At 40.4% G+C, this 26,246-nt stretch overlaps 1 protein-coding gene across 2 annotated transcripts in view; it reads right to left on the bottom strand.

Moving 5' to 3' along the window:
• Positions 1-26,246, bottom strand: part of ano8b (anoctamin 8b) — a 50,174-nt gene continuing 23,928 nt past the window's right edge. For both annotated transcript variants that reach the window (XM_059341424.1, XM_059341425.1), the window contains exons 2-19: positions 24,594-24,704; positions 23,167-23,299; positions 17,626-17,764; positions 17,443-17,539; positions 17,097-17,213; positions 16,025-16,152; positions 15,764-15,925; positions 15,526-15,678; positions 15,114-15,240; positions 14,894-14,949; positions 14,166-14,240; positions 9,340-9,587; positions 8,076-8,235; positions 7,610-7,999; positions 5,536-5,727; positions 4,063-4,194; positions 3,007-3,117; positions 1-2,573 (exon numbers count right to left, since the gene is read on the bottom strand). In XM_059341424.1, coding sequence (XP_059197407.1) covers positions 1,827-2,573; positions 3,007-3,117; positions 4,063-4,194; positions 5,536-5,727; positions 7,610-7,999; positions 8,076-8,235; positions 9,340-9,587; positions 14,166-14,240; positions 14,894-14,949; positions 15,114-15,240; positions 15,526-15,678; positions 15,764-15,925; positions 16,025-16,152; positions 17,097-17,213; positions 17,443-17,539; positions 17,626-17,764; positions 23,167-23,299; positions 24,594-24,704 — 3,278 coding nt within the window. In that variant the 3' untranslated portion in view covers positions 1-1,826. The remainder of the gene's footprint in view (positions 2,574-3,006; positions 3,118-4,062; positions 4,195-5,535; positions 5,728-7,609; positions 8,000-8,075; positions 8,236-9,339; positions 9,588-14,165; positions 14,241-14,893; positions 14,950-15,113; positions 15,241-15,525; positions 15,679-15,763; positions 15,926-16,024; positions 16,153-17,096; positions 17,214-17,442; positions 17,540-17,625; positions 17,765-23,166; positions 23,300-24,593; positions 24,705-26,246) is intronic.

The raw sequence follows: 26,246 nt of genomic DNA, 5'->3' as shown, positions 1-26,246 counted from the left end.
TCTCGACCTCAAAAGTAACTAAAGCTGTTGACTAAATGAAGTGGGGTAAAAAGTTAAATTTTTGCCTGAAAATGTAGTAAAGTAGAAGTATAAAATTACATAAAATTAAATGAAGTAAATGTGCTCAGTTACGTTCCACCACTGGACAAGATGAGTAATTGATAAACAAATGGTCATTTTAAGGCTGATGTATTCCTTTAGCTCCTGTCTAACACATTAAAGCTGCTGTCCTTGCTGTATACTGATGATTAGACTCTGGTGTTATGGGTCAATCGTCAGAATCACAAAAAGCCATTCAACAGCACATTTGCTATGCACATCTGGCGCCACCTTCTGGAGACCCTGCAGAAATGAAACACCTGGTAATGTTGGGTTTGCTTAATAGGGTAGCATTATTTTGCCATAAACAGTGTTGATGTATATGATTCACCGAAAATACAGTAAATATACATCTTGGGTTGACAATATAATCTAAAAAATACCATTTTGGTTAGAAAAGGAAATTCTCATCATCAGCACTGCAGTAAAGCAATGCAGCAAATGGTGCGTATAAAAAAGATATGGAGCTCAACATAAATAGAGCAACTATTGTTAAAAAAAAAAAAGAAGAAGAAAAGAAAGATCTGAATGTTTAGGAAATCTCATAATTGCTGAGAGCAGGGGCAGGTGAGCAGATCGCATGTAGTGTGTGAAAGGACGAAATCAAAACCAGCTTTTGCATAATGTTATGAGGCAGGCTGGTGTCAGTCCTCTCTCCTGCAGAGTGAGACAGGTTTCTATGCAGGGCGTAAGGGTTTAGTGCAAATGTTAGTTCTTTAACTCTGCGCTCGTCTGGTTAGAGTGTGCGGAACGGAGCACCATCTGTGTTTACAAGGCGCTCTACGGGCTTGGATGGAGAACAGCACGCCTCCCATGCGCCATTATCTCAGATCACCTTCTCTTTTTTTTTGCATTTTCTTGTCTGTCTTCCACTTGCTCTCCTGGAAAAAATACTGGTATGTGACAGCTCGACTTACTAAGCTCTTCCTTTTGGAACAAATCTGCTGCTGTCACAGGATGGGAAGAAGTGTTCAAAGCTCTGACATCACCTCTGCTTTCAAAATAAAGCTGGTGATACATCAGGGATGCTATTAAGGGAGGGTTTGCTTATGATTTATAAGAATAATAATTACAACTGATTGATATTGCTTTTCCATTTTTTCCACTTCAATATAAAAGTGAAGGGCCCAAGAATTCCTCACAGTTAAAAATGAGATAATATCTAATGATCACTTGTATTGTGACGGCTAAAAACACTTGATGTACAATCTGTGATCCTTTCATACCACTGTATATGTTTTTTAAAATCTTTTTCCTCCATATCAGGCTGTTTTTTCCTCACAGGAGGCCAACAAGATGCTTACAATTTATGACTAGAAGAAATCAAGAAACACAGCTCTCTGCTTTAAAGGCTTAAAAATATTAGAAACGCAGCTCATGCATTTCTTTATGTATTGCAGACAAGGAAGGATTTTTATGTCTGTGTGTGTGCAAGGGAGAGTGTGTGTGTGTGTGTGTGTGTGTGTGTGTGCGTGCGTGCGTGTTTATTCGGTCATGAAAAGAGGGCTTACGTCTTTCTTATAAAGCCTCATTTTTTTGTCTCTCAGCAAGAAAGCAAACCAAAACAACAGTCACCTCTCATCAGCTTCATCTTCTCCTCTCTCTGCGTCAAGTACTTCTACACACAGCCTGTGAAAGCACAGAAGGTAGGTCAGGCCTCTCCTCACAGTAAACACATCACTTCTTCAGTTGAGATGTAACCAAAAACTCTATTCTCTATGGAGCTACTAGACTTTAGAGCCGGCCGGGTCCAAGTCTGTTGCATGTCCGTTCTCTGACCCTTCCCCTCCAGGCGAGGGGATTTCCTCCGGAACACCGTTCAAGTCAGACCTGGATGGTTGTCTGTCTGATGCCTGTGATGATGATCCGTCCCCGGGTCTGGGCAGCGCAGCCCCGTTCACACACGTACCCCCCTCAGATTTCCCAAAGTTAAAGAGTTTCCCAGGGTTGAAGGCTTTGCTGGGTGACTGAGAACGCTCCTGAGAGCTGCTACCTGATGATGAAGATGATGATGATGCTGTCGCTGCAGCGTTAGAGGCCGCGCTGGCAGCCACAGAAGCCGCGGCACCTTCCTTCTTATTCTCAGGTGACTTGAGGAATTTGAAGCTCAGGAAGCCGGGCAGCTTGGGCTCACTTCCGGTGGGTGACTGAGGGGAGCGGGCGCCACTTGAGGAGAACTTACTCTGCAACGGGATGATCTGTTTCAGCTTCATCACGTTATTGTTGGCCAACAGAGAGCTGGGTCTCTTGGGTTTGTCCGACCCGCTGCCCCCTCCTCCACCTCCTCCCCCTCCTTGCCGTGATTTGCTGCCGTGACTCTTGTCGTGGTGGTGATCCCCAGAGGAGTCGCCCTTGCTGTCGTCCCGCTCCCGTTCCCTGCGGGCCATATGCTCCGCCTGCCTCTGCCTCTCCTCCTCCTCCCTCTTCCTCCTCTGCAGCTGCTGGTAATGCTGCTGCGCCTGCCGCTCATGCTTCTGCAGAGGAAGGGAAAAACATTCCCACAATGTATTTAAAAGAATCAGCACTAACCCAGCTAACCATTACAATACCGCAGTGCTACACATCGAACAAATCCCTGCATTAGTCCTGCAGGAGCCACCACTTCCTAATCTCTTATCTGTGTCCTACAAATTGTGTTTCTCAAAAATATCACAACTTAAATATCTCCAGAAGTTCAAAGTAAGCAATTCAGCTCCAAAAGAAAGCTGCAGTGTCGCAGTACAGCTTGTTTGCAGCAGGAAGTTTGGCTCCTCTGATGGCCACTGCTATAGATTTTTATTATATTACAGTACTCATAATGCTGCACATAATGAGGCCGTCTTTGTTCAAACTGCACGCATAATTATCCAACTTCATCCATCTTTTTCAACTTCTCCCTGACAAATTTCCTGCTGTCACATAATTTACCTTAAATGCCTCCCTGCGCTGATAATCCAGTTTAGCCATCTCCTCTTGGACCCATGTAGGAATGTCAGGGATGGCCACATGGATGACATATTTCAGGAGGATGGCAAAGTGCTGCAGATATACAGGCAAGTAGAAAGAAAGATGTGAAACAAAACATAAAATAATTCATTGAAAGTTTAATAATCCCAATCAGATATAGGGCTCCAAGCTGCAGAATAGTCTGCTGAACTAATTCTTGCACAACAACATCTAGGCCGTGAAATCCTGCTCCTGATAGGCCTGACTTCTTTATCAGGACAAGACAGAGCTGCAGGCTGTTTACCTTTTTCCGAATATAGGCAGGCACAGAGTGCAGCACTAACGGAACCAGCATCTAAATATGTTACAAGTAAACGGAGGAACATAAAAAGAGCATCAGTTCATCTGTGTGTGCCTTTGATAATTGACATTTTTTACCCCATACATTGTTATTTATCACTCTGAACTGCATGTATGTTCTGTCAGACACCTGGATTCACTTTGCAATTTAAATGTATTTCATATTTTATTTCTGTTTATATTTTAGATCTATAATTTAACTTTTATAGTAGATCTAATTTTTCTTTCGCTTGCATGATTTTCTTATTAAAACTGTTAATGAGCAGCGTTGCAAGGAGCCCAAGATGCAAGATCTTTATTAACTGCTTCTTTTAATTTCTGTGGTCATTGTAATGAAGAATTTGAAGCCTTTAAACTTGAAACCTTTGATAGAATAAGAGATAGTTGATGCAAGAAGCCTCAGCACAATATGTGATATATATGGACATGACAGTATTTCATCTTTCTCTAAACTATGTTTCCTGGATCACAAGATGACTACGATTTCAAGTGTAGTCAGTCTCCGCAGGTACAAAAATACAGCCAGTAGGAGACTTGTTTGCAGCCTAAATACCTGGCACATTTTCTGATTACCATACATTTTGTGCTCGGTTACAAAATGCTGGCTCCCTGAGAATAAGTTTGAAAAAGCGCAGCTCTAAGCACTTTGGACAGACTGGCAGGAAAGAGCTGTGCTACCTCGAGGATGACGATGGAGATGATGGCCATCTCGGGGCTGAGCCACGGGAAGAGACGCTGCAGCTGACCGCATTGACCAATCAGGTAACAGTTCACTATGATGGCAATCAGGCCCATGGCTTCCATCGCAGTCTGTGAAGGAGAAAAAACAGATGGCTAAAAGGGACTACATGTACAAAGAGTTATGAACCGGTTATGAAACAGACTCAATTTTATACTGATGCTTGTATATGACCTCCACCTGCAAGAAGATTGGATATTTCTATATGGTTATTAAATATGTTTGGCAATGAGTTAAAAAGACAGCGTGGGTAGATTTTTATAGGATTTGAAAGGATTCATAACTGATGAAATAAATTGGCCCTATTCCTCCTAGACAGGTGTAATATGTCTATTTTATTCATTAAAATGCATCAATGGGTTTGCATCAATATATTACTTATTACTTTTTTTTTTTACCATCATTATATTACAGTTATTAATCCGCTGAAATCAAAATCAAAATAAAGTAAATTTTAATTGTCATATATATATGTATATATATATATATATATATATATGTATATATATATATCAACTTTTTAATCAACGTACCCTGTTCTTCTGAACAATGTCTTGAACGACCCATTTTCCTCAGGCTTTCAAAGAGAAATGTATGTTCAACAAGTGCTGGCTTCATCCTTAAATAGAGGCCACCTGATTCACACCTGTTTTTTTTCACAAAATTGATGACCTCACTGATTGAATGTCACACTGCTATATTTTTGAACACACCCCATTCAACTAATTGCCCAATTGCACAGCCTTAAGAGCGTGCATATCACGAATGCTGGGTCTTGTTGGTTTTCTGAGAATCTACTGCACCTACTGGTACCTTGTTAGCCATGTAGCAATAAAAAATATACTAAAAACCTGGATTAATCTGGTTAGTCACATTGGACTGCTATTATTTTGAACACTATTGTATATATATATATATATATATATATATATATATATATATATATAACTTAGCTCAGTTCAGTTCTGTTCAGTTATTCCAGCCAGTTATTGGTAATGAGTCAATTTAATGAGACCGATATACAGTTAGGGCTACACATTGGTGTAGTGGTTAGAACTCTTGCAAGAGGGTCGCCGGCTCTTCTCTGTGGAGTTTGCATGTTCTCTCCGTGTCAGCATGGGTTCTTAGGTTTAATTGGTGACTCTAAATTGCCCGTAGGTATGAATGAGAGTGTCATTGTCTGTCTCTATGTGTCAGCCTCTGGCGACCTGTCCAGGGTGTACCCCGCCTCTCGCCCAATGTCAGCTGGGATCAGCTCCAGTCCCCGCGACCCGAATACGGATAAGCGGTTAAGGATAATGAATGAATGAATAATACATAGTTACATTTAGGTGTTTCTCAACTGTGTTTAACATTCAAAATGTATATCAAGCCAGTGTTAAAAATGTTTTCTCCCTGTCTGGATTTCTGACCTGCCACTGGCCGATGCTCTCCACTCTGATTCCAAAGGGCCTCTGCAGACCGGTGCACAGCTTAAAGGCATCACTGCGGATCTCAATGATGTTGTTGATGAGAGCGCACATGGCAGCCAGAGGGAAGGCCGAGGAGAAGAGCACCACGTAGCCAAACTGGACGAACATCTCTTGGTAGTCCTGGAAGGTGTCCTGAGAGAGGCGGAGAGGACCATTAAACCACAGCTCTACCACGTAAGTACAGTCTTATCGAAGAGCTGTTAAGCTGTCATGTGTATGACCTTTTGGAACATGAGATAGTGTTATTTACATTCCGGTCATGTGTGTGTCATGCAACTGAGGGATACATGTTGATGTTTACTAAATGTATCATATGAAACATGAGTCAGGTATGAGGAGAATGACTCTGTTAAACGTCATCCAGCTGGCAACATGTATGTCAAAGCTGTTTACCTACTATTATATTGAATTTACAGTTAGTTTAGTTTCTGTTTATCTATTCAAACTTTGAATTATTCTGTGCTTTTTCAAACTGGGTCATGTTTTTGTCTACTATAACTACAATTCTATTCAGAGATTCAGCAAACAATTATTTCTGCAACAATTATGTCAATTGAGACCCAGGGCAGGAGTCGCCTAGAGCATTCCAAATAACAGGAATCCTCTCAAATATGTTTTTCAATCAGAGTGTAATTAAACACGGACAGTAAACCCCTGGAAATCCCCTCACGATTGCTGTGAGCTGCACAAAAAAAGCAGATCAACTACGTCAGCTGACACCAGGGCCACGTTCAAGCTCAAAAGTGGTAGTGCACAACAAGCTTTGAGGTGTGTTTTTTCTCATTTGGTGGCTGTGTCAGATGTTACCAAGTCAACAGCAACAAATGTATAAACCTCAACACTTTACAAACTGTTAATGAGACATCTTGTGTAGCCTACAAATGTATTTGCTGATTCAGTAACTCTAAAAATTAAATCATCTCAAGGTTTAGTAATGATATATAGCTTTTACCAGCCACAGGTGTGAAGACATTGGTATAGTTTCAGGACACTGATTTATTTTCTTTTTCACCATAATTTCTTATTGTGCTTTTGTATGGAATTTATTCTATGCTATGTATTGTCTTTTATCTGGACCCTGAGTCTGTGATAAAGTTCTGATGAAACGCTGCCGTCAGCCAATTAAAAGGCAGTGGACTTGTGTAACACAGCATGGTGTTTTAGATAATCGTTTTTGCTACATTTTGTCTGAATTTGCCCCAGTTTTTCTTACAGCGTGTGAGGTTTTGGTTTGCTTCAACTTATGTGCATACTAGAGAAGTAGTAGCAAATTTGTGATGGTCTGCATGTTTTTTAAGTTGGAAAAATAAAATGACAGGATTCACATCATCAAGGGGAATACTTTGTGTTTAAAAGTGGTGGAGACATTGACTGTAAAGATGAAAAAAGAAGTGTAACTGATCAGCACATGCATGTTTCTGAGCCATGTTAAAACTGTAGGGGAGGGGGGATTTTTTTTTTTTTGGATCTTACGTTCCTTTTTTTGACAATGCACCTTTGTTTTCCTCTATATTTACATTGCATTTTATATTTTCTTATTTTTCAAATAAACCTTTTTAGGGTGTTCTTATTTCTAAGTTCATATTTTTTTGTGCAAATTTTGCTTTTAAAAAGTGATTGGGACAAAATCAGCCATTTAACATAGTGGTGGGTACATGTCCCCAGCGTCCCCAGTGTAAATGACACCCTTGAACATTGTGCAGTTTTCTTTGCCTGTCCACTATACAATACAGGGACGCTCCAGTTGGCTTACAAGCTCAAAGATGTGTGAGAGGATTTTGGTTGAATTGAAGTATTTTGGAAAGCTGTGGAAAACCTCCTGACCCCAATCAATGTCATTCTTCCCTGAGTTCATGCTCCTCAGATCTCTACAACAGTTATCGTGACCATTAAATATGTGAGAATATTAACACCCTGTGTGTCAAATTCTGCAACATGGCTTTAAATATCTCAAAGGATGCAAAGTGCCATGCTTATAAACCCTGTGCAGAGTTCAGTACACGTTCCCTCTTACAGCATAAGTCTGCATGCAGCTCTCCATCTCAGCTTGAGTGAGCGTGTTGCTCTCTTTCTCTTCAGGCGGGTCCATCCACGATTCCCTCTTAGTCTTAGCCTCAAGTCTCTCTGCGCTCCTGCCTTTTCTTCTGTGTCGCAGTGATGTGCTGCTCTCAGACCCAGAAGCCGGCGGGGCGGCACTGGCACCAGCAGCAGCATTAACTGCCTCAGCCGAACCTGTCGCTCCCCCAGTTGCCTCCTTCACATCATGGATGCCGTTATCATCGTCGTCGTCACACATTTCAAATACAGAAGCAGGGTCCATTCCCTTTTCCACCATCGTGGGGCTCCCCTCCTCCAGGAAACTGTTGTCCATGGGGGGCCCACTGCAGACCGGCCTTCTGTCCACCTTTACAAGAACAACACAGGTTAGCTGAGCAGCATACACATATTAACACTTCATGAATGCACATCATCACACATACCTTCTCTATGAAGCTGACTTTCCTCAGCTTCAAACCGCAGTCGATCAGACTCTCCTCCTCCGTCTCTCCTTCACTGAACCTCCCGCTGTCAGCCTCGTCCCGCTCACCTCCCTCCTCCTCATCTGGCACCCCGCATCCCCCGTTCAAACACTTCTTTTCCCTGAGAGAAGTCGAAGGGACAGATAGACATCAGACAAAATGTGTGTGTATGTGTTCACCGATCGCGGCGGATAATGTCAAGTGCAGATAAAGTGGCTTTTAATTTGAACCCAAGCGGGTCTGTTTGTTGTGACTAATACTTTGAGTGTTGGTGTGAATGACAGCTGAAAAGGCTTAAATGTCATTGTTCGTCACGCTGATCTTATGAGAAAGTGTCAGTTTCTCTTGGTACATGCTTCAAATTGCATTGGTAAAGGATCCATTTCATCTCTTTTTGACATTTGACATCTAAATGTTCAAACCTTAAACACAGATTTTACTGAAGTGTATTAATTAATTATTTAAATGAGAGTTTAAACACATTGACACATTATACATATTTTAAAGTTTTTACTTGGATTTTGGGGTTTTCTACTAGAACATGCTTAAATGTTTAAAAAACACAGATTTTTTCTCTTACTGAATATGCCTGTATTCACCCTCTATATGTAATGCTCTGTATGAGTGCCTGTCTCTTTAAGAACCCTCACAAAAAAGCTCAATCTGCTGTGACTGACAGTTTTTCTGGGTATTCCGCATCTGCACATCTTTGCACCACCATTGCAGCAATGTTCTAACTGTAATGGTACTATAGGACACTTTTTATCTATTTATAGTATAGTTGTGACATCACAACATTACAGAAGTCCTGACGGCTCGTTTAGATACATAATTTGAATACAAGGTGTGTCCAGTCATCCGTGGATTGAGCGTTTTGATACTTTTGTAGTATCTATAAAGCACCTAGACCTGGTTTATAATCAAAAAAGACATGGAAATAGAATGAATCTCACAATAAAAGAACCATATTAAATCATGTAATGTCTGTTATTGTGCTATTCAGTCTCCATCTTCTCTGGCTTTCTCTATGTTTCGACAAACAACTACACATGATACAAGCAAAAAGCCAGCATATGCCACCCAACGTAAACTAGTATCTATATTCTCCTGTCTTTTTCTGCTTTTTCTTGAAGCAATAATGTCAGCAGAGGAATTTCAATATCCCCCAACCCTACATAAAAATCTCCCTTGTTACAATATGGAACCTTCAAAAAACGAGTCTGACCTTCTATCTGGCTGTCCCAACCCGGGCCTAGTACCCCTCAGTCCAGGTCCTGGCATGGCCTGGTCAGTGGGGGAGGCCTGGGCTTTTCCAGCTGCCAGCCGGGCATATTTAAGCAGCACTGAGAGCAGCAGGTCCCACACAGCTCGCAGTGTGAGCTCGCCCAGCTTGTGGCGCTCATACAGGTAAGGCTGCAGCACCTCCTTCACATTTTGAAGGAACTGGCGTATGATGAGCAGAGTGGCCAGCATCTGACAAGGGAAAAGAAAATTAGCTGCCACACTGAGTGAACATCCTGTGACTATACCATCCACATGATCAGAGTGATTAATAGGAAACATGTAGGATGCAAAAGGCTGGAACGGGTGGATGGAGAAATATAGGACCAGCATGTCAGAAGAGAGGACAAGACGACAAGCTGAGAAAGAAGAAGGATACACCATGCTCATGGAGCAAATGCAACAGTTCACTCAAAAGACCTTTCAGTAATACCTGTACAGTACAATCCAAATCACACACAACAGGAAGTAAAAATCAGGGTTCCCGCATTTCTTCAACATAAAATTGAAGGACTTTTCAAAGACTTTCCAGGGCCCACAATCAACAGGCTTTACAGGAGCTTACAGACTACAATTAAAAAGACAGAGAGGTCGGAGTGTGTGAACACTTTTCAGTTGTGCTGTTTTACGTGCACACATGTGACCATGACCGACTTCTGAGGCAGGTGTTGTGAAACAATGATGCAGGAGACAAACATGCAGACTGCAGAATGTATTGTTTTTTTACTCATATTAAGTTTTGTTTAAAAAGAACTTTAATTTCTATTCTTGCACAAAATATAAATATAGAGGCACTTTTTCCAAAATGTACAGTGCTTTGATTTTTTTATTTTTTAACTAAAATTCACACATTTTCACAGATTTCAAAGACTTGTGGGAACCATGACAAATAAGCTTAACCTGAAGGATAATTCGGGTTTATTACAACTTGAGTGTATTTGATGGTATTGGGCATTACTGTTTGAAATAAAAGTGCACTCAACAAGTTAATAGACCTTGACCTTCATACAGCTTTTAAACAAACCTTCAGGATGGCAAAACTTACTTTATTTGAAAAAAGGGTAATAATTATAAACATAACTTACTGGGAGTGCATGCTCACGCAGCAAGTCACTTCAATTTCAGTGAAAATTGTTGACCTAAACTGTTTTAGCTTCAAATAAATGTGTTCAGGTAATTTGGCCAAACTGTTGATGTTTGATTGTCAGACTGCTCATGTGTCTTGACCCGCCCCTTTACACCTTAATGTCTTAACTGCACTTTTGTCAAAGCTTATTTAGTTTAATTTAATTAGATTTTTGTGAAGGCCTGCCCGTGCACCCTATTAAGAAGAATGTTCAATAATTCTTAACAATTTAGATAAAAAATAAAATGAGCTGGCTCCAGTTAATTACATTAGTTTACGTCACATGATACCTCCGCAGGTGAAAGGTCATCATGTGACGTCAACTCTGTTTCGCTAAAGCGCAGCTGTGACGCAGGACGCTGCAGACATGCAGCGGGAACATTTAGATAGTGAGCTTTGTTTTATTGATTATCTTGTTTTATTTATAGTCTTAATGACGCCTGCGTTACGCAGCATGTTTGGGCGATATAATATCGGTCCCGACTGCAGTGGCACTCACACTGACGCTCACCTGTATTTAAGTCTTAGGGTTTGCCTGAACAGTAAAGCTATTGTTACTGCTGATGTTACAGTGGGCAGGGACAGAGCTGGTTGTTCAGTCAGCTGTTGGTCTGTGTGAGTTGTAGTAGTGTCTAGCAGCTCTGAGGACTTTGGTCATCCTGGATTTAAGTTAAACTTTAACTAATTGATGTGTTTTGGCGCTGGGTGTATTCGACACTGTTGTCAAGTTGTTGTTTTGTATATATTAGACTAAAGAGAATGCAGTCTACCATATCTGAGATCAGTTTTTTTTTATCAGTTATGTTGATCTTGAACTTCAGATTTTTTTTTTTACCGTAATAACTATAGGTACTAGTCGTCTTGCCATTAAAGCAATAACTTGACATTTTCGAGCATTTTAAAAATATTATTCCTTGTGCCTTTTTTAAAAAACTTTTTAAACTAAGTCTTTCTTACTCTCTCCACCAAGGAGGTTTTGTTCTCGGCTCAGTTTATCTGTTTCACAGCAGAATTACAGAAAAGCTGGCCTGGTTTTAATGAAAATTTTATTTTTTTACTGTGTATGTATATATATATTTTAAGTTTCTTATTTGCACCAATGGGAGTTGCACTCCAATTTCGTTGTATATATACAATGACAATAAAGGCTATTCTATTCTATTCTATTCTAACCTTAAGGGAAGGGTGTAACATTGGTGAAGAAAGAATCTATTAATTTCGTTGTGGATCTGACTCCCGGGCGGATACTGAAATTATATTTAATTTTTGTTAACATTACGAGATAGGACATTTGTGCCCCATACATGTGGTGTAAGAGTAATCTGAAAAAATATTTCCAGACTGGGACAATTTTCATGAACACGCCCTCAAATCACAACCTTGCGAGCTGTTGTAATGTTGCTTTGTTTGCACATCTCAGCAGGTGAATATTGTCAAAACTCGATAGAAATGTTGGCCTAAACAATGAATACAGAGCCCAAGTTGTAATAATGCAGAATTATCCTGCAACACTGAAACCCGAGCAGTAAATGCGTCTTCAGCCCTTTAATATACTCACAGAGGATATGCATACTGAGAAGTGCAGCATCACAAAGCTTACTATCTGTTATTGGCTTTAATCTGAAAGCGACTGTTTCCAAGTCAAATAATGCTGACACACAATATCTGAGCTACAGCACTGAATGCGACACAAAACCACAATGACTTCCTGACGAGAACATGAACAGAATGTTACTTTCAGTCAATGATGGGAGACCTCAGAATGAAAAGGAGATACTGTTCTCCCACGGCTACCTACAGTCAAGACTGAACAGTCGGCATAAATACGTCAGAATCAGACGATGGCAGAATCAAGCTGACAACACCAGATGGTTTTCATTTCAGACACTTAAAGGACTACAGCAGTGTTTTTTTGCAAGTTTTTGCCAGTTTTTTTTCTCCTCAGTGGCAACCATTGGTTTCTATTCATTTATGTATGAAAGTAATTGAGAAAAATCCTTTCTGCTTTTATTTTTCAAAAGATATTTCGCTCTTGAGTTGAAATGCAGTTTCAAGTTAAACGATTATTAAGCAGAAAAGTAAATACACTGCGACAAATATTTGCAGAAGCTGTGCTGAACCCATAGGGAATCAGACAATGAAGTCAGGTGATGTTAACAGAATATGACAGGCTCAATGAGGTGGCACTCTGACTGAGAGTGTAACAGAAACTGACAGACAGAGTGAGAAATTGAGGTACGTGTGGTGAGAGTTGTATCGGAAAAACAATTCACACAAACTGTGCGGAAGGAAAAGGCCAATAATAGAAGAATTCCCATTGACTTTACATCCTCACGTCAAAGGGAAAAAATAGCAAAACCACTCGACTAACTAAGAATAATGCTCAAATATGCAGGTGACAAGGCACAATTTATGACTCAATCATTCAGGGGTAAAAACACCAAACACTAAAACAATCAGGCACTATTCTGACAGCTACATTTTTAATTCTCTACCACATGAAACGCCTGATCTATCATTTCTGTCTGGTGGAAGCTTGTGTCTCCAAAATACTTTTAAGTTTTCAAGAAGCAAGAAAAAAAGGATTGCATTTATGGAAGAGGATTAGGGCCAGGTAGGAGGAAAAAAAATGCATTATGCACTCCGAAGAGTGCATAATGCAGTTTCCAAAAAAGTCGAAATGATGAGAAAAAAGTTGAAATGTTCAGAATAAAGTCAACTTTTTGATTTTGGTAAAGTAGACTGCAAGCTACAACCTGATATTCCTCAATTCGCCTAATATATGTCTAAAAAATTCACAAAAATTACATGAATGCCCAAAACATAGTTGTAGAAGCCTACTATGAAGAATATCTCAATTACATGTAGGGGGATTTAATAATACTACATCCTTAAATATTATGGTTATTGCACATTTTCTGACATTGATGAAAATCAGGTTGTAGCTTGCAGTCTACTTAACTTTTCAGATAGAAGCCATATATCTTTCCAACTTTATCGAACACAAAAATTTGACTTTATTCTCTGAATTTAGTTTTTTCTTGTACTGCATAATGAAACAAACAACTCCTTCTCTCTATAATTTTTTTCTCCTACCTGGTCCCAATCCTCTGCCATATGTATTTGAATAGATGACATTTCAAAAACTTTTTGCAAGGTTCTCACCAGACAAATACAATCAAAACAAACACTATGTAATTCTAAACACAGCAGGATAGTAGTTCAAGTTCATGTTGCGTTCGGCACGGAGCATGCAAGGTGAAGACCAAGGTGGTCAGAAATGGACCGTAAACCTCTCGCCCAGACAGTGGATGTACATGGAGCATACTTTGGACCTGAGTAAAGCCCTGAAGAACCAGGGAACTGAGACCACAAACATCTGGATCTTGAGGAACAGGAACGGCAGCAGATTGACCCGGACCTGCCGCTGCAGACTCCTTAACAGAGACAACACCAGCAGCATCTTCCACAGATGGACAGAATGGATGAGATGTGTGGACGGATGGTTATGGAAATCGGTGCATGTAAGCAGATAGAGCAAAGCATTTAAGGGTGGGAGAAGGACAGATGTTGGAGGCCAAATGAATCACTGGAGCTAATGCGTGATAGAGGAAAGTTAGAGCTTCTTTTAAGGTGTTTCTTACCTCTTTCAGGCGCTCCATGTCTTTGAGGTAGAATCCAATGTAAAAAAGGCTGAGATAAGAATTTACAAACTGAAACTGGAAGAGAAAGAATTGCCAGGTGTCATTAAGAAGAAGGTAATATGAAATGGAATGTTTTTAAAAAACAAGTTTCTACCTTTTATGACATTCAACTTATTCTAGAATCAATTTTTTTTTCAACCCTAAAACAGAGTTAGTCTACAGGATAGAGGACATAAGGATTTTACCATTTACTATATCTGATCATGCACCTCAACCACCAACAATGGAGATTAAATACATTATTTTTTTCAACAAGGGATTTCTCACATTTATATCAACTGATTTGGTGGTTTTGGTCTTAGTCTGCTAACATTTCTTTAGTGGATTAGTCTTTTTTAAATGCTTTTTTAAAATATACTTTATGATCACATCTCTGGTAAACACAAGATTTACAGTGGTGCTTTTGCATGATTCTTTGCAAAGAAACTCAGTTTAGCTGATTAACTAATCCATTTATCAACAAAATTATAAGAGTGTTCGTTGGAAAAAAAATGTCTTTAGTCAAGGACAGCCCTTCATACAAATGGCTCCCTGAAGTATCATCTCTTAGTCTATGGGGCTGTGCTAAGGCATTTATCGGAGGGTGCATAATCCCATTTACAAGCATGAAAAACAAGTTTTTAAATCACATTGGTAGTTTAGGTATTGTATAATAAAAAGCCACTCACAAGAACCATTTTGATGATGAGATTTTTCTCATAGGCACTCTGGAGTCTATAGTTTTCTGTGGAAAAACAATTTAACTCATCCCTTATCACTCATAAACAATGTACAAAGAGCCAAATTTATAAAGGTTAAAGTAATTACTAATTAGCTCCATAAGGAGTGTCAATAATATTTAAATTATCTTCTGTAACAGACGGAGTGTAGATAAATCTGGACTCTCACCCATGTCATTGAGCCAGCAGGCGATTTTCCTGTACACCTCGTCGCATGCAGTCACAGTGATAGCGAGCATGATTTTGGGGATGAAGCGAGCGAGCCGAGGCATTTCCTTGATCCCCATCACAAACTCCTGCAGAGAGATAATCGCAGCTTTTAACTCGTCACCTCAGGGAAAAACATCAAACGGTGTTCGGAGCAGTTGTTTTTACTCTGAAGGAGGTTATATATTTTATATAAGTTCCACCCATAGTCTGGAGCCCATTAACAGGCTTGCTGCATCACTATATCCACCCATCAAAGAAGTTTGATGACAGTAAACAGATGCAGAGTAATAAGATATTTTACCATTAGAACTATTATTGCTACATTTATACAAGCAGGACATGTAGAAAACAGATGCTGACAGCTGACTGACCTGCAGCTCAAAGCAGATGAGCATAACCAGGAAGACAAAGCAGAGACAGAGGATACAGATGGGCAGGCTGACCAGCCACCTGAACAAACGCCTCCGCCACGGAGGATAGTAGAACTCCTCACATCCTGTTATGGGACTGCAGCGCTTCACTCCCTGCCGAGAGAAAGAAAGGCATGAGAGGGCCTGAAGGAGAAGAAGATATGGAGATGGAAGGAGTCAGAGTTTTTGTTTCTCTTACCCGGAACTGAGGCCGCGGTTCTTCCAGGGACTCAGACGGCGTGTCCAGTGTTCCCCACTTGAATGCCAGCTCGGCCCCCCTCCTCTTCCACCGCTCCAGAAACAGGGTGGCCCACACCACGTTGAACAGTGCAAACACCACGCAGCAGATGTCACGGCTCGTCTGAAACGACACAAACAAACACGCAGACTTGAACTGTGATGATCCTTTTTTCGGTTGGTGATTTATGTCGTTTTAGGCGATGACAGCCTCTGTCCTCACCTGATCTGACTCAGTGAGCATCCACAGCACGAAGCCGATCACAGCAGGATATAACATAGAAGTGGTGTAAAATCCCAGCCAGGCAAAATACATGGCAATCTTCACCCCGAAGTAGTCACAGATATCATCTGGAAACACCAGCAGAAAACGGCAAAAAAGAAGGATATGTCACACAATTATTATGACTGTTAAGGTGAAAAACAACAGGTAAAAACATGTTTTTTATGCAATGGCCATTTTTTCAGATTATGGGCTGATTTGCTTCCATATTTTGTATTAATTTTACTCCACTTTGTCTATTAATTCCTGTGGAATTAATAGACAATGGTAGCATTAGATAATGCCTAGTTTGGATATATAAACATTTTGTAAAACAAAAAATAATTGTCTTAAAACAAGAAATCAACTGGGGCAGTTTCATAGTGATCTTTTAGTTATAATTTTTCCCTATTCACCTGTAGTGTCTTGCAAAATGTATGAGATTTCAGAATATATAGCTTTAAAGTTTTTTATTATACTTCGAGCCAGAAATCTCCACTTCTGTAGCACTTACATTCACCAAACTTTCCATTTTCATTCCCATCTATAAACTCCAAAAATGTTTTTTTTATGACTGTTGACAGTATTTTCTGATTCATGGAGTAACAAAAAAGGTATCCAAAATTCCCTCTGTAAAAAACTTTGACTTTAATATTCCAGCAACACAAAGCACAAGTTTTGAGCCTGGCTTTATCCAATGTTCAAATGTCTGCTCTGGAAATGTATGTAAATTATCACAGTTTTATCATGTAGGTAAATTATCACATATTTAATAGGATAATGCCTTCTTATATCACATATTCAAACATGCATTTAAGAAAAAAATGTGATACAAGAAATTAAAAGTTGCATAGTGATATACTATGTTCAAATGTTTACCCTCTTCACCTGTATTGTCTCTCCTTAAAGAATAAAACAAGGAACCAAGAGCAAAGTGGCAGTATTGCAGTGTTATGTATATAGATAGATGGATGGAGAGAAAGATAGAGAGAGAGATAGACAGAGGGATAGAGAGATATCTTGTTCTACTGACCTAATGGCTGTTTCTCACAAACGGCCTGGACCCAGGACTTCATCAGCTGACTGAGAATCCTCTGTTCATGGAGAGGAAACACCTGCTGGATCACACCTCTCGCACTCAGCTCCGGGACTGCAGAGAATAACAAACGAAGGATAAAAGTGAGTTAAAATTACCGTACATTTAATTTGCTAGAGAGATAAACTATAAATCCATTAAATCCATCACAATTCTGCTTCTAATTATTGAAAACCCAAACCAACTGCAGGATTATTTCCAAAGCCTGCCAAACAATTGTTCTCTGTTTGATGCAGACAAATATCACAGTGTGTAGCAGCGCTGTGGTAGAGAGGAGACTTACTGATTGGCTGGCCCTCCAGGAAGTTGATATTATGAAGCACCTCCCCATGTTTGGCACGTAGATTGTCCAGCCAGTATTTAATGATGCTCTGCCTCTCCTGCAGCACACAAGACAAGGAGAGAGTAAATTCAGGTGATACAAGCATGTGTGTGTGTGTGTGTGAGTGTGTGTGCTCAAACTGACCTGTGAAGTAAAGAAACACAGCTCGCTCTCGATGTTCTCGTAGATGTAGTCCTCCTCACAGGAGAAGTTTCGTGTTCCTCCACCAAACTCGGGCTTCACAGCTTTCCTCAGTCCCATCTCCTCAGCACCTCGCAACAAACTGCAGCATGACAAAGAGAGACTTTAAACAAAACACTCACCATCTGACATCGCTGATTTCGAGTTTTTCCAAACATTTCAGACCATCAGATCACCAAGTTGGCATCTCTTCCTCTACGGACTTGTCTCAGTACCATTGTTATACTTTTTTATTTTTAATAACCTTGCTCTTTGAATCTAATGTGAACATTAATTAAAAACAATTGTGATAATCTTTTAAGTAATTATAAAGCTAATATTCCAAACACTCAGTAGTTCCAACTGCTGCTGTCTTCTGTTTTAATTGTACATTTAATATTTTCGGCCATTTAACTGTTGGTTGGAGAAAATACAAACAACATGAAGATTTCACTTTGTGCTCTGGGAAACTGTGATTCGACATATATAGAATAAGTTTGTAATCCAATTACCTTTTTGTGATTCTCTCCTTGAGTGGGGCCGGCCCACATCTTGATAGATCCATAAGACCGTTATCGCCCTATTAATGGGCTGCTGTGTTAACATTATTGTAAAGCGCTGACCCCTAATGGCCGTAGTAATTAATACAGAAGCAAAAGAGGATATGACGTGGTATAAGGAGCGACAAAGTCTGCACAAGGAGGAAGGTTGGGGTGGTCAATGGCTCCTTAAATACACACAGATCATCCTGGTTCATGTCCTGTGACAGACTCAAAACAAAAGGTAACTTTATAAGTTATAGATATAGTTTTTATATCATGTCAGTGTCATGTCATTTTTTAAGGTATGTAATCAAAAGAATTGTGTGTGCACCTAAATCTAACATGTACTTTTTATTTTGTAAACCTCAAAAGTAGTTTTGGTGCCTAATCCTAACAAAACTGATTCTCCAGAATCCCTGACTCCTCCCTTAAATACAGGATTATCACCCTGCATTACATCCCGTGACAGACCTGTAAAACAAAATGTAACTTTGGAAGTTATTTTTCTATCATGTAATTGTCATTTTTATGGTATCTGATCCAAAGCATTCTATTTCGCCTAATCTAATATAACCTGTCTAACCATACTTTCTTTTTTAATTTTCTAAGCCTAAATAGTAACCGAAACCTCACAAAAAGGGAAATGTAACAAAACAGCTTCACCTTCACCTTCAAAACACCTTTTGGAACTACCAGTGGGTGGAGCGTGCCCCTACTAACCCATACTGGTGCCCCTACTAACCCATACTAACCCATACCGGACAGCTGACAGCCATTCAATCGCATGACAACATTCAAAAACATGTCCGTTTTCTGTGTGAAGAAAAAGCAGTGTTCATACATAGCCCTGATTCTGTTAATGTGAAACAAAATAAGTGACTCCCACAGAGCTACACAACATTATTCCAGCGTGCTCATGCACACGACAGGCAAAGGTGCACTGAGGGGTGGTGATGTTGAGTTGAAATATCAATCAATCTCTCCCCAGAATCACTGACTCCACCATAATGAATTAATCAAAAAAGCCACATTATGGATAGCAAAACAAATTCTATAAAACTCAATTTTAGCAACGTAGAAAACATTTTCCTGGAAATGACCACGGTGTATTTAGCCAGTTTTTTAATGGGATTACAAAAACCAACAGCAAACAATAACATTAGCAGAGATGGATTGTCCTCCATAGTGTTAAAGCCATCTGAACTCTCCTCTAATGCTTTAACCTCATCACTCTCTCTCATCATCTCATTTCCCATCAGCCACGTCTCCTCTCTTCCTTCCTCCTCCTCCTCCTCCTCTCTCCAGCCACTCCGTCTACTCTCTTCATCCTTTTATCTCCCACGGTCCTTTCCTTTGTCTCCTTCTCCCCCTCCTCCTTCTCCTTTATCCCGTCATCCCCTTCTCCTCTCCTCCCGTCCTTCCCAGTGGCTTTGTGCTGAAATCGCAGTAATAATGCAGTACCACACCCTCTGTTCCCTCCAGGCAGAAAGCTCACCTCTCCCTGTCACATGTACATGTATATATAGTTTATACACACACATACAGGGGCAGGCTCTTGGTGGGCCTCGAAACGTCCATCCATCATGCAGCTCCGGGCACTTTGAGGAGCAGTACGGTGAAGTGCCATCAGCACCATGATGGATTACAGCAGAAATGTGAGGTGTAAGCTTCTGTATCACCGCTGGATACTGCTTAGTGTGCAGCAGCATCACAATAAAGGTCCTTGTCTTAGAAAAAAAAACAGGCTGCCGCTGTATCTATTAAAAGCAACTGTTTAGTAATCTAAGCCAATAACTGCAAGGCCTTTCAGAGGTGTGCAGCTCCGGCTGCTGCCAGGAATCTTGATGAGCTTCCCCCTTTCTTATTTAATCAAAAACTTTATCGCCTTTTGCGCTCTCTCTCCCTAAATACAAGAAGTCTTAATGTGGAGACACAGTGAAAGGGAATATGTGGACAAAACTAACCTTGTAAAAGAGCAGAATACTGCTGAGGGAGAGCCCTGCATGTAACGTTTATGCTAATAAAGCAAATATCTATCAGTCGTAATGTAGAAACTCAGCAGAACGGGAGGGCATGCTGTAAATTGCCCAGTCAGAGCTGAGAAATGAGTAATGGATGGTATGTCAGCTGTGAAAAGAAAAGGGAGGGGGAGGAGATTTACTGTACGTCACACTGAGTATGTTAATTGCTAAAATTCTGCTATAGTGTTTTTTTGAAGCAGCAGCACTTAATCTGCGACTCCAGCTGTTTTGATCTCATAGCCAGATTTTCTACACCGGCCTTTATGTCAAAACAAACACACAGGAGAGAGAGAGCAATGCCAGTTTAGGTGATAGGATAATATAAAACAAGCCAACCACTGACAGCAAACACACCTGAAGCCCTCAGCTGATGTTCTCACACAGGAGGGGTTGAGGGGAAAATTCACGAGGGTTTAGTATGCAAAGGGAATGACGAGTCAAGGTGAGTTTGAGAGAGTGGAATACTTTCTGGGTTATCTTTTCTATCACATGAAATGTAGGTCAACCTATCTAATAGGAGGTGTGTGTGTGTGTGTGTGGGGGGGGGGGGGGGGGGGCACTCCTCGCGTCACACAGCAATAATTTTACTTGAGCATTTCATCTAAAACCCACTGGCACACTTTCAAAAAGCACTCTCTCCTTCCTCCTACCACATTGCCCTCCCTGTTGTTTTTCTCTTTGTCTTTCTGCTTCACTCCTGCTCTTTCTCTCTTGCTCTCTCTTTACATCTGTCTGTATCAGGCTTCATTGCTTCCGGCGATTTGTCTATTCCTATTCCATTCATTGGTAAAAAGGTTTGCTTGAGACTCTCAGTGATTTTTTTTTTGTTAAGAGGCCTGTTGTTAAATGCACAGTCAGCAGAGAAGACTCTACATTTGTCGAGAGGTGAAATGCGGTATGGAACAGCGAGTGCCACCCTGATCCCCTGGATTGTATTTCTCAGTATTTATACACCAAAGTCAACGCTGAGATTAAAATGACCCTGACCCTGGACTCTTCCACAATTCCCCTGGGGATATTTTCAAAACAAGAGCCTGTGTCTGGGCAGTGTAATCAGAGCGAATACAATCCATACTGTTTAGCCTGACTCTAACCTTCTGCAAAACTTTAAATAACCTGCAGCCAGAGGCAGAGCAGTGGTGCTGATACAGTAAGCCAGGCCTCACTAACGATTCACTCTGTATGAGCTAAACTGCTGCTCCTACTATAGCTGCAGCTAAATATAATACCACATTAAACAAAGGTACAATTTTACACCAGCACAGAGCTGCAGGGTTATTTTTGTCCTAAACATCCCATCCCTCCAGTAGTAGCATTTAAAAATAACTGCACCTCAAGCTACCCGAGGAAGCAGTGATATATACTGTATTATTCATTTGTTCATTCTCTGTCTCTGTGTTGAGAAACATTACTGCTGTAGCTTGTTGCCTGTTTTCTTTGCAGGGTGACAGGGTGATTAATTCACACAGTCAAAAGAGCAGAAACGGCACTATTGTTTTCTGTAGCAGGTCATGACCACAAGGACAAAATCATACTGTGGGTCGTTTTCAGATCTGATTTTTGGAGAGATGGGAATATTGTTCAGCTGAAGCCAACAGTGTTGTTGTATCTCCATGAATCTGAACATAAGTACTGATTCCGGGGCTGCTCCCATGCCAGCATACAGTCAGGGCCAAATTTGCATTGATTTGATAGCATACTTCACCCAGTATACACTGCAGTGCATAGCCCTGTTGCAAAGCAAGTTGATCCATCCACTTATAACCAAAGTTATAGCTTTTAATGGTAATGGGTAACATTAGACTAAAGGCCCTCTCATAGTGCGGTCCTGCAAATGTCCCGCTATATTGCAGGAAAGATCTGTGTCGGCTTTTTCGCCTTAGGTCATTCATAGTGACCCTGCGAAGGTGTGATATTCGTACCCTTTCATAGTGCAGTCTGGCGTCGTAGAACAACTTTTTTTTTCTCCATTTAAGGGCACCTAGGAGACACATCATCATGTTTTCTCTGGCATGGGGACATCATTTTGAACATGGGGGCACCAATGTCCTCTAGTGACTGCCAATGTGTAAAGCAGAATGTGTCACCAAATAGGAACCGCAGATGAATTCCTGAAGCGCACAGTCACAAGGAGCAACACTTATCCCAGAAAGAAGTTATCCTCAACTGAGACGTAGATCACAATTCTCCATAATGTATTAGCTGTGTGGGCCTATGTGTTGAGGGTTCATTTACTGTAATTTAATACATTCTTTGTTTGTGTAACGTTAGATAACCTAAAACCTGTTTGTCTTGTTAACAGACGGACCCTGCATCCTATACTGTTATGTTGTGTTATTTATGGGTGTAGCAGTGTCTCACAACCAGCGTGGTGATGGACTGTGAACTTGGCCTAGGATTATATTCATGTGTGACTTTTTACTTAATAATTTTGCTGGCATTGATTATTACTTTCCATGTGTTTTATGGTGTGTATTACTAGTTACACTTTTGATCTCCAATCCCTGTAAATATTTTGTCTTGGTCAGTTGCTGTTAATTTCCTATGGGGCTGAAATGTGTGCATTTGACAATTCTTTATTAATTCTTATAGCAACAAGTCTTTTAGGGTATGGTTATTGCAGTTGGTTTATCTTGGGACATTTTCACCTGCATTGAGCACCCACCGGCAGAAACCTAAATCAAGTAAAAATGGCAAACATTTACTCGTTTCAGCTTCCACAATATGAGATTTGCTGCTTTTCTTCATTTATGTTATTTAGGTTTTGGTCTCTTGGTAAGACAAAACAAGACAAGATAATTTCACCTGGGACATGTTGTATACAAAACAAATGTGTAATCATGGATCATAAGTTGCAGCCATAATGTCAAGATTAAGCGCATAACAATTTGTGACAAAAAGCACAGTCTTAACAATAGACAACCTTTGCAGAGAGTCCTTACTTTTCATATGTAGCGGTGACGAAGAACGCGTAGACTCGTGTGTGCTTGTGATGTCGTATTTGGATGATGAGCTCTGGGATTCCCAGCCGGATGTGGTTCAGTAGCCATAGCAACGTGTGGTCATCTGTAGTGTCTGTGGCAGGAAATGAAAAATAAAAATACATTTTCAACCAGACCCACGCATCCCTGTACACGGGAGCTGCCGGGAGAACTCCCACAGTCTTGTTCTATTTATTCTGAGCAGCAGCTGGAGGTTAAGCATCGTACTAACAAACACTCAAGAGTGACTCTTCTTCTCTGCTTTCTCAAACTGGTCGGAAAGCTTTTTCACTGAAGTACTGTACGGTACATATTCTTGCTTGAGTCTTTTCTTTTTATGCTACTTCATACTTCTACTAATATATAACTTGGAACATAAATTGTGTTTGTGTTAGGGTTTCATGATATAGGTTAATTGAGTTCAATTTCTTACAACATATTTATCTAAGCCCTTCCAAGCTACATGGGTTTAACCCCAGTCTCTTATCCGTTTATTTTAGATGTGGGCTAGTTCATTCCACCTGGCAGAGTAGTAAACTACAAGGCTTTTGGAAGGGGATCTGTGATTTATCCACAATCCATGAAGTTACTTTCCCAGTGGATCCCCAGATATGCCTTCTGGGCAACCTCTCAAATTCTAATCTTACACATAGTCATTCTGTCAAGCTTACACAAATCCTACATGTCATTGCCAAATGATGTATTGCAATGAAATGGAAGTCAGATCTCCCATTGCCAGTTGTGGCTCTCAGAAGTGAACAGTTTCCCCCTTGGAAAAGACAGTTTACTCAAGAAGCAGTTTTTGTTTTTTTGCTGTAAAATATGGAGACTTGTTATCAACTACATGGAGAATCTTCCGTTTCACATCTCTTTCTCTCTCTCTTTTCACAATGCGAGTGATGTAAGAGACTATTCTATCATGTCAAATATAAAGATAACCTCTATTTACTCTTAGTAGTTACATTTTATCTTGAATTTTGGTTTGCTTTTTGAGTTGTATTAGTAAAAAAACTAATAAAATAGGGTTGCATTCAGTGGTGGAATCTTTAGTAATGTACTAAAGTACAATTTTGAAGGACTTTACTTGAGTATTTGCATTTCATTTCATTTTTAGAAAAATAAAACACTGCTTACATAAATGCATCAATAATATTGAATCCAATGATATATTTGGAATATATAAAACAATCTGAGTGATGCTGATACTTTTACTTAAGTAAGTTTTGAATGCAGGACTTTTACTGTAGTGGAGTAATTTCACAATGTGGTATTAGTACTTTTTCTTAAGTAAGGGATCTGAATACTTTTTCATGATAGGTTGCATTATGCCAATGAGGGTCCTCACAAGTATACAATCACATGAGTGTGTTTGAGTGTGAGTGCTTGACCTGCAAATGTCATGAGGACATCACAGTTCTCTGTGGGCACAGTTTTCATCCAAGACTTATGAGACATGATGTGTCTCCCAGCCTGCAGCAGTCGCTTTCCAAACAACTTATCTGAGAGACGGAGAGAGAGACACACAGAGGGGGAGAGAAAGAGAGAGAGAGTCACCTTTTCAAATTTAAACAGTGTAAGGAGTAATGACATTTTTAACATTTTCAGCAGCCCCCCCTCCAAAACTCTTACCCCCGCTGCCCCAGCACACACACAGACACGCACAAAACTGTCCGTCTTGACGGGACGGATTTAAATGTCACGCCCCCTCGCCTCACAACATGAGACTGACAGAGCTAATCCTGCCCTGCCAAGACCAGAGGCCACACATTGTCCACACTCTATGAATTGTCACATACGCACACAGATACTCCGCTCAATCAACTCAACACATCTAAGTGCAGCTATGTCTCAGTGTTGTCATCTGTCCCGAGTCTCAGAGACCCACAAATATAAAACCTTTAATAATAAAAGAAAAACGGTACGTGGAAATTTGGATTCTGCTGACTATCCAGTCTCCTGTGTAGTATTACCTCGTCTCTACCCCTGAAGTCCACAGAACACTAAAAATAGCTCAAGTGTAGCCACACAGTAAAGTCACATTACAACATAGTCGTCCCTGTTGCAGCAGTATCAAGGATCATAACACACTTCTATTTCTTCCAAGGTGGATATGGTTACATTATGGAAACATTTTGAAATTTTTGCATCCAGGCTCATACGAACTTTATCTTTGACACCTCATCAATCTGTCATTGACCGGCTACATAATCACATTCCCACCGATATGTTCTTCAGAAGGGAGGCAGCGCCAAGTGATTCTGTAACCGGTTTATCCCCGGACCCTGCTCAGCTGTCAGAGGACAGTTTGTGAAAACCATTTCCCGGGTCCTGAATAATAATGACAGCAGCCTCTGGAGAAAAAAGCCCGTCCCACAGCAGCCCTGTGATCACTGAGGCATGGAGCTGTTGGAGGAGCCGGAAAGTGGAGCACATTCCAGAGATCACACACACACACACACACACACACACACACACACACACATACACACAGGCACAATTAGTATCACAGAATATCCATAAATACTACTTGTTTATCTTCATGTATTTAAAAGCAAATCAAATGTTAGATCTCTAATAGGGTAGGCAAGCAAGACCAAAATATAAAAAGCTACATATCATCTGGGTTCACATTGAATGAATGTACATCCTATAACTATAAATGCACACACATATACACACTCAGGAAGGTCAAAGTCATGGCAGGCTGTAAATTTAGCCATGATGTCACCACTACTAGCATGATGCTGTAAATCACACAGCATCTCTGCAGGTTCTGTGGATCCAATGAACACCTGCCGCATAAAAACATCATCATGCTGCTGCTCACTACGTCCCTTGAATTACTTGAACAGGGCGGCGACAGAAAGGGACACAGAGTTGGGCTTCCCAGAAATAAGCTTGAAGGTCTCTCCCAGAGAATATATTTGTTTTTTCATGTTTACAGTTCTGTATGCAGGTGCATAAGCGCTGAACAAAGTAGGTCACAAGCAGCACGGATCAGTCTTTTTTACATAATCAATAAAGGCAATTACTAGGTGTAA

The sequence above is a fragment of the Centropristis striata genome, chromosome 9 (genome assembly GCF_030273125.1).
Source record: "Centropristis striata isolate RG_2023a ecotype Rhode Island chromosome 9, C.striata_1.0, whole genome shotgun sequence".
Taxonomy (NCBI): Eukaryota; Metazoa; Chordata; class Actinopteri; order Perciformes; family Serranidae; genus Centropristis; species Centropristis striata.
This window is presented reverse-complemented; position numbering and strand designations above follow the sequence as displayed.